This window comes from Poecilia latipinna, unplaced genomic scaffold (assembly GCF_001443285.1).
Source record: "Poecilia latipinna isolate Pla-1442-1.1 unplaced genomic scaffold, P_latipinna-1.0 Scaffold191, whole genome shotgun sequence".
NCBI lineage: Eukaryota > Metazoa > Chordata > Actinopteri > Cyprinodontiformes > Poeciliidae > Poecilia > Poecilia latipinna.
This window is the reverse complement of record NW_015112807.1, coordinates 185,751-194,145: the sequence shown is the minus strand read 5'-3', so window position 1 is coordinate 194,145 and position 8,395 is coordinate 185,751. Positions and strand designations below refer to the sequence as shown.

General features: G+C 39.4%; 1 protein-coding gene across 3 annotated transcripts in view; it reads left to right on the top strand.

Annotated features, from left to right (window-relative positions):
- Positions 1 to 1,052: 1,052 nt before the first annotated feature.
- Positions 1,053 to 8,395, top strand: part of gpcpd1 (glycerophosphocholine phosphodiesterase 1) — a 15,998-nt gene continuing 8,655 nt past the window's right edge. For 2 of the 3 annotated variants that reach the window (XM_015030751.1, XM_015030752.1), the window contains exons 1-13: positions 1,053 to 1,398; positions 1,693 to 1,782; positions 2,914 to 3,004; positions 3,114 to 3,198; positions 4,601 to 4,676; positions 5,397 to 5,438; positions 5,714 to 5,837; positions 6,031 to 6,274; positions 6,356 to 6,518; positions 6,607 to 6,736; positions 6,940 to 6,994; positions 7,072 to 7,164; positions 7,252 to 7,326. In XM_015030751.1, the coding sequence (XP_014886237.1) occupies positions 1,734 to 1,782; positions 2,914 to 3,004; positions 3,114 to 3,198; positions 4,601 to 4,676; positions 5,397 to 5,438; positions 5,714 to 5,837; positions 6,031 to 6,274; positions 6,356 to 6,518; positions 6,607 to 6,736; positions 6,940 to 6,994; positions 7,072 to 7,164; positions 7,252 to 7,326 (1,227 nt within the window). In that variant the 5' untranslated portion in view covers positions 1,053 to 1,398; positions 1,693 to 1,733. The remainder of the gene's footprint in view (positions 1,399 to 1,692; positions 1,783 to 2,913; positions 3,005 to 3,113; positions 3,199 to 4,600; positions 4,677 to 5,396; positions 5,439 to 5,713; positions 5,838 to 6,030; positions 6,275 to 6,355; positions 6,519 to 6,606; positions 6,737 to 6,939; positions 6,995 to 7,071; positions 7,165 to 7,251; positions 7,327 to 8,395) is intronic. The other variant, XM_015030750.1, reaches the window with a different exon arrangement.

Genomic DNA, 8,395 nt, shown 5'->3' with positions numbered 1-8,395 from the left:
TTAAAAACATTTTCTCCTATTCAAATCGGGTTTATCTGGCCCGAATTCCAAAACGAGTCATTTGCACCACAAACCGGTGTGCATATGGTTGTCACTTATCATGCAGTGCAAATACTTTCTATCTGTTAATAATCCCCAGACAAACACGGTTTGGGCAAACCAAAACAAACTTAGTTTGTGTTGCATTGTGAGAAGCACGTAAATTCCGCTTTAATTCTTTTAATAACTTAATCTATGAGAGACTCTGTTTTTAGTTTGAGACTTACTGGACTTCACAAGGAAGAGTGACATATTCAGTCAATTTTGTTCAATATGCCATCTGAAGTCCACATCTAAATACTATAACACCTGCTATTAAAAGAATATATATATCACGGAACGCTTTTGGGGGAAAATGCAGTGTGCTTGGTTGGGAAAAATGTTCATTTTTTATAACAAGAAAGTATGTTTGTCTGTGTTACCACTATCCTGTTTGAGATACATACATATTCTAACTGTTTAAATATCTTTTGGTATTTATAACATTTTTGATAACTATTATTGTAAAGGAACTTGAATGCATCATAGGGAAACGCCGCAGATCCGGAGCAGGGCGGTATGAACCAGTTCAAGTACGCAGCGGAAGCAACATGAAAAGTGTAGGTAATGCTTTCAAAGTAAAAGTAAAGTAAAAGGTAAAAGTATTTTTTGTTTAGTTAGTCGAATTGATTTAAAACATTACATTTATTTTTATTTTATTTTGTTTTTCTTGCTAAAATTTCGTTAGGTATGAGTGTGGGGGTTAATGCTTGTTTGTTTTGTGTGTCTGTGTTGCCTTGTAATGGACTGGAAACCTGTTCAGGGTGTACCCCTCGTTTCCCGTCAATGAGAGCTGGAGGTAGGCACAGGGGTAATTTCCTTCCTCCCTAGGAAAAAGTCTTCAATGGGCTTTTAAATTACTTTAAAATGTTTAAACGCCATCTTAAACACAACGTTCATTTAGTGTAGAAACACATTTGTGAACATTTCCCTAGATTTTAAGTTGAAATTCATTCACCGGAAGTTTGTTGTTCGATTCGGGTCAATTGTTGAACGTATTAGATGATGATTATTACAAATTCCGCGAAGAAGAAGAATCGGTTTGTCTCGCATCTTCGTTCCAGTGCTGGGGATAAACGTGGGGGATGGAAGGTTTTGATTAAGCGTTGTCATTTCCGGGGTCAAATCTGCTCTCAGAACATCTTTATTTGTTTTCGGTTAAAGCCGTCTTGAATTGAAGGATGATGAACTGAACGGCGATGGCAGTGGTTGAGGCAGCTGGTCCAGACCGATGCTACTCTGCCGGATAGACGAACCGAGGTTTGCTGTGAATCCCTCAGCAGTGCCAAGAACCGGCCCGGAACTTTAGGAATTAAGAAGGTAATCGATACATCCGGGTTTTCCCCCTTGCGGAGTTCTCTGTGATGTATTTTCCAGCCGTTTCTATTTTTCGCTCCATTTGATATTGTATATAACTGTACAATTTGGATGCGAGGTGTTTGTCTGAAGCTGTTGGAGGAGTTGAGCTGTCATGAACATTATTACTGGAAAAGTTGTTATTTTTCAGTCTGCAGTAGACACGTGGCCAGTATTGCAACGTCTCTGACCTCTCAGTGGCCTTACTGGGGAAGAAAGCCGAGGTTGTTTTACTTAAACCCTGTTCTTGTCTTGCAGCCTTTTTGCATCGCCATTGTTCGCGTTTGCCTGTTTCAACTATGCAGACCAGCCAGGTGAACTTGACTATCAGGGGAGAAACCACCCCAGGTATGTCTGGTTTTTCTCTGGTGTTTTAAACAGGTAAAAAATAAAATAAAAATAATTAAAACCTGTAGGGTTTTTGTTGTTTTTAAAACTTCATGGCTCCTTCACAATAATTCTCCAGATGTCAGGCTGGGGGGGGAAGACGAGACTAAAAAAGAATAATTGAGCAAAATCAACAAAAGTGTGAAAGAATACAAGGAAGGAAGAAACAAAGATTTAAGGGCACACTTCCGCATAGGACAACTAACTTTAGTTGTCCTATGCGGCCTGGTTTGAACACTCCCTGCTCCTCAACAGATTGAATAAATCCTTTTTGTTTTCTGAGAAAATTACAATCGTGTAGGGCTGGGCGATAAACGGAATTCTTTTGGGGTTTTTTTTTTTTATTTTTTTTTAAGATTTCATTTTGGGAGTAATGTCACCACACCTAAGGTCTATTATCTCCTTTGACAAGTAGAGCTTAAAGCTTCTATTTATGTGGACTTTAAAGTCAGGTCAACTCTCTTATGTAATATTAGAGGTGGGCTAAGTTTTTTTTTTTTTCTTTCTTTTTATTTCCAGAATAAACTCATAATATCTGAGTAAAGTTGTTATATTAGGAGAAATGAAGTAGGAATCTTATAAGAACTCCCAACATGAAAAATAAATGAAAATGCAGGACTTTGAAATGATTGTGCAAACAACTGTCCATTTCGGAAAAAAAAATAACTACACTAACTGAGCTGGTCGCGTCACCTCCTGATAACTCTTTGAGCTTTTTTCTCCTTGAAACAAATTTTATCTTGTAATTTTAAGACCTTTTGACTGTATTCTTGTAATTAAACAAAAATTCTCATATCTGGCCCTGATACTTTGTCGTATATCTCACAGAAGGGATGACTGAAATAAAAAAAACTCTTTTGTAAGATATTTTCTGTGATTTGTAATTTCTTTCAGAAAAGAAAAACGAGCAAAGAAAAAAAAATTAATAATTGAAATCGGATCTGGTATGAAAGAATCTGAGATTAAATTTTTAATCCATTTCGCCCAACTCTGCAGCATTGAAGAACTTTTAGTACAACGTGCTTTCTATTGAGAAAGTAATAAATACAATAGTCATGACATGCTATATGTCTTTATTTTTCCCATTCCTAGGTGAGGTGATTGCCGTAGTCGGCAGCTGTGAGGCTCTGGGAAACTGGAACTATCAGAAAGCTGTGACTTTACATCCTCTTGGCGATGAAAGGTATATGAATCAAGATGTAATCTTGATTTGTTTTGAAGTTCGTTAATGGTGTATGTGCATTGTATATAGCTTACCTTAAACCCTCTCTGTTGTCTCGATTTAATCACAGGCACACATGGGCAGTGACAATCTCTGTACCCAAGGGGGTCGTTTCCACGTATCGTTACTTTAAGGGCTTCTTCCTGGAATCAAAGGTGAGTTGGTTTTCCTTGGTGTTTTTGTGTCAGGTGCACGTACGCCGTCGTAGTTGTGACGCTTCTCAAAAAAAATTTGGGGGAAAAAAGTAGCTGACGAGGTTTATATTTCTATGTATGCTCCATTATATTCAATCCGGTATGACTTCATAATTTGTACTTTGGCAGACCATCAACAGAGATAAAGGCAGCAGTATTTTATTAGTATGTCGAATTTATCGATAGTTTTTTTTTTTTTTGCTCAAAGTCACCACTAACTTGAAATGGATTCTTCCCGACTTGGAATGAAGCGATGTAAGGTGGTAGGATTGTTGTCAAGTCCTTTTTATGTCTGTCTCTGTTTTACACGTGGCAATGCTGGCAGCGTTGCCACGCTGCACTGTGAGAATAACCAAAAACCTCATCCTCCCTCTGTGTTTAATTCCACAGCAAATGACTTTCGATGTGATCGTTTTGTTTTGCTCTGGTGGAAATATACATGGCATGCTTTTTCGGCACAGCCAGTAAAGCAACTTTTAGTTGATTTGCTAAAAGTTGCTTTTTCTTTTTCTTGCCTCAGGACAAGCCTCTTTTTCTTTTTCTCTTTCGGTTGATTCCTTCCAGCTGTGATCCCGCCATGTGGAATGTGAAGCGAAACAGCTTTGGAAGGTCCAGCCACAAGCTGACCAGCTGCTTTGCTTTTAATCTGTCATGTGGAGCCTCGGCCAGCCTTTAGCTAAAGCCTCTTTTTGCATGATCTTCACTCTTGGGTGAAGAATGTGGTACTTCCCTTAGACTGGACGTAAACAAGTCGGATGCATTTGAAGATTCTTTCAGTTTCTGGTGACTTTGTCAAGATGGCGTTTTGGTGTGTTCCTTCTTTTTTTGGTTGTTTTATATCAACGGTGGAGCTTATTTTTATTTAAGACTTCACAGAATTTGATTAAGTTTTCTTATTTTTTTGTGTATGATATCTCATTATGTGTTAGGTCTGTGTCATTTCCTACCAGTTTCTGCATTTAAAAGTTGTCTGTTTTGACTTTTCCAGCAGTACAGCAGGGTGAAGTCACTTTTTCTGTACTTTATTTTTAAAGAACCTATCATTTTTTAACTTGTAAAACTAGTGGCTGAAAATAATTTCCATATACTTGCACTATTGTTGCTTAAGTACATTTAAAAGAAAACATGATCTGAACAAAGATACAATTCTAGGATTTTTATTTATTTTTTGGTATCCTTTCACTAACAAATCCACCTTTCAGATTTCAACCCGCCACCTGCGCCTGATCCAGCTGGCGACTGTACGAGCTCTAACCGCTTTCTGACTCTCTGGTCCAAAGGCGTCTTTGCGACCAGCTTGAATGGTAGTTCATGTGTGTCTGACTTGAAAATCCTAACATTGTACCCACCGTTGGAATTGCAGAGTGCGGGTGGCCCATGTCAAGTGATAGTCAATTTGTGGGAGACCCATCATCAGCCTCGCACGCTGAGCCCCACAGGTATAAACCAACAACAACAACAACAAAAAAAATCAATTTGGTAAAGTCTGTTGTACTCAAACCTCTAATTCCCGATTCCACTGTAGCTTAATCTACTCAGGAAAGTGTTTTTTGGGTTAAAGTTTAAATGAACTGCAGTGTTTCCTCTAAAAAAAAAAAAAAGCTCATTGTAATTCCCAGCTGTCTGCTTTTTTTTTTGTTTTGTTTTGACGCTGTGTGGATGCTTTGGGAGGATCGGTGAGAACCCTTACTCGCACTAATCTACAGCCACAGAGGAAACACTGCGGTGCAGCAGAATCCATGGCCTGTTATTCTAGATCTTTTTAGCTAGCCAGCCATTGTGTTGGGTTTTATGCAAACAAAAAGCTATTTGAACATGAGCCAGATGGGAAGAGTAGCTGCAGCCACGTCCACACCCTGCACAGTGTCTATTGAGTATCACCTTGTTACATGCTGATGTACCTTTATTTTAATTTGTCTTAGTCTTACAGTAACCTCTGCCCTATGCTGACTTTAAATATAGAAGTTCTTATTAACATAAATCAATTTATTTTTTTTTAAGTTGAGGCAACTAAAATGCAGAGCGATTGAATCAGACGTTTTAAGAGTTCAAAAATAGTTTTTTTTCTTTAACTACCAAAGGTTGCTCTTGTTTGATGACCTCAACTGATGATGTATTGCAAAACCATTAAAAAAATTATTTTTTTTTTTCAATTGCAGTTGCACAGCAGAACATTGACAATGGGGAATTCGGATTTCACAGTAAGTCTGCTTACTTTGATTTTTTTTTTGAGTATTAGCGTAAAGGGAGCTGAATACAAATAAAGGAGACACTTTTCAAGTTTGTACCACAAATCTACGCATTATCTTGCTTCAATTTTACAATTAAGAACTACTTTTTGTAAGTCCAACGCAAGTACCGCCCAATGAGACTTGGGATTTTTGGTTGTTTGGTGACGAGATGAGGAAAAGCTTCGTTCACGATGGAGGAAGTCTGTGCGCTGCTGCCTCAGTTTACAGGCCGTCTCTCTTTGCAGATGGGGTGAAATGCGTTGACTCAGGATGGCTGACATGCCAGACGGACATTCGACTGCGCTTGCACTTTTCCAAGAGGCCTCCGGTGTCCATCACCAAGAAGAAATTCAAGAAGTCGCGCTTCCGGTGAGGATGCCACAGAGTTCAAATTTAACTTGAGCACATCATGAGACGTTCCATACTACTGACCTGTTACATAAGCGTAACAGGACGTGCATGCAGTTATATTTAAAATGGAGCAACACTCTGTCAGGTTTTTTTTTTTTTTTTTTTTTTAAGTGTGTGACTGTATTTTGACTCTTTTTAATTTTGCATGTAGGATTAAACTTACGTTAGAGGGCATTGAAGAAGAGGAGGAGGAGGAGGGAGAACAGGAACTCACCCCTTCCTCTTGGCACAAGATGACCACAACTCTGGAAATCAGTCTAATCACTGCCAACGACTACAAGTCGCGTCACTCTCAGCCGGAGTGCGGCTACGCCCTGGAGCCCTCTCGGTGGACCGAGTACAGCATTCACACCATGGACCCGGACAACCTGGAGCTCACTTTCGAGTTTTTTGAGGTCCTTCCGCATTCCGATAACTCCGCGAATAGTCGTCAGAATGTGCTGTAGCGCGTTTAGTGACCCGGATTGTGATTGCAGGAGGATCTGGGTGAGCACGTGGTCCAGGGAGACATCCACCCCGGACACGTCGGGACAGCCTGCCTCCTGTCTTCCTCGTTCTCGGAGAACGGCAATGACACGGGCGTAGTCACGCTTCCCATCATGGGCCGAAACTTCAGGCAGACGATCGGGAAAGTCAGAGGTGACGGTTCTTTGAAAGTACTCGGAATGTGCTGCGCATCCTGATTTTTGTCGAGTCCAGCCTCATTGACTGCAGCTTATGCCTTCAGTGGATTACCTGGTGATCCGCCCCATCCAGAAGCTGCAGTGCGACATGAGCTCGTCGTACACGAAGCACTGGACAAAGAGAAGCACGGTGGACGTGGGTCACAGAGGAGCAGGAAGCACACACGCTGCCAAGTGAGACAATCTTTACCGACAGCAGAAGTAGTTTTTGCATCAAAAAAATATTTCGAATCCACTCAATTTGCTAGTTTCAAACATATAATTAATCGCGTGCCATGAAGTGAGGAGGAGTCTCGTTAGGAATTTCAGCAGATGGATGTGGAAAAATATACACAGATTCAGATGTCTTATCAGTTGCTCCGGTTCTTACTTTACAGATACCACAAAGTCCGGGAGAACACGATCGCTTCTTTCAAAAGCGCTGCCAACCACGTAAGTCAACGAGACGAACATCTGAACGAATCCAGGCATTTGCAAAACATTTTGCCTCAACGTGTTTGAACACGCAGGGTGCAGCTTTTGTGGAGTTTGATGTTCATCTCTCCAAGGATTCGGTGCCGATCGTATACCACGATCTAACATGTTGCATCTCCACCAAGAAGGTCCGTTAAACGTCTTTTTTTTTTTTTTTTTTTCTCACAGTTGTAGTAGTTTGTGTGACGCTAACTGTTCCGTTTCTGACTTGGTAGAAAAATGACCAGACTCTGGAGCTCATTGAGGTCCCTGTCAAAGACCTGACATTTGATCAGCTGCAGCTGTTGAAGGTAAACTTTGCACTAACTAGACTAGTTTGTTGAGACCGCCTGTAGTCAATGTGCTGCCATCATTCTGTTGAAATGTCTGGATGATTGTTGAAGTGAATTTCTGACTGAGAATATAAATGCACTAAAAGGAGATGTTTTAAAAACCATCTTTGCTTGATGAGCGTCTGTTATCTAACAACTTGTAGGTTTGGTGTGTGTTCTGGGTTTTATTGTGATTTTTAGCTCTTCCTGTGTTTTGGTGGTCGACCCAGACTGACCCTGTTCTTTAAACAATATTTGCTCAGCCTGCTGGTCACCAGTCTGACAGAAAATCTATAACACCCAGACGCCTTCGTACAATCCTTCTGAATTCAGTTTTGGTGATTTTTCTTCAGGTAGTTAAGCAGGATTCCTTGACCATCGACTTAACAATTATAACATAATGTTTGTTTGTTTTTTTTTTTTGTCATGTTAAGGTATTTTAAGTTATGCTACGTTGTGCACTGAAGATTTTTTTTCTTTTTTTGTGTGTGTGTGTGTTTGTCAGCTGATTTAATCATTGGTCTTATGATCAGAAAATTGTTAGTAGGAAGTGGTTAGGGTTATTACAGTAATGTTTGATTAACAATTCTCTGTAGGTCGGCAGCTGACAGTTGTTTTCGTGACGATTTGTCAGATTAAAAGTAAAAATTGCTACATTCTGTAGATTTTTTATTTAACCACTTAAGTCTTTTTATCCAATATTAGAAATACTTTACAAGATGCAAATAAACAAACATTTTTAAAATAAGAGAACACACATCTTATTACCTAAAATCCAACAACGTATTCCTGTAGAGTAACCTTGATAATTTGTGGCAAAAGATAGATTTGCAGCTAAAAAAAAAAGCACTTCTAACATCAACAGGTGAAAAGCTCATCTCTTTCTGCTTGACTTTAACATCAATACAGCTCAGGACTGACCTGATGAATGTTTTTTTTTTTTTTTTTTTTTTTTTTTTTTTTTTTTTTTTTTTTTTTTTTTTTTTTCCCCCTCTCCCCTTTCTCCCCTTTTTAAGAGGGGGAAAAAAAAAAAAGAGGGGTCCCCCCC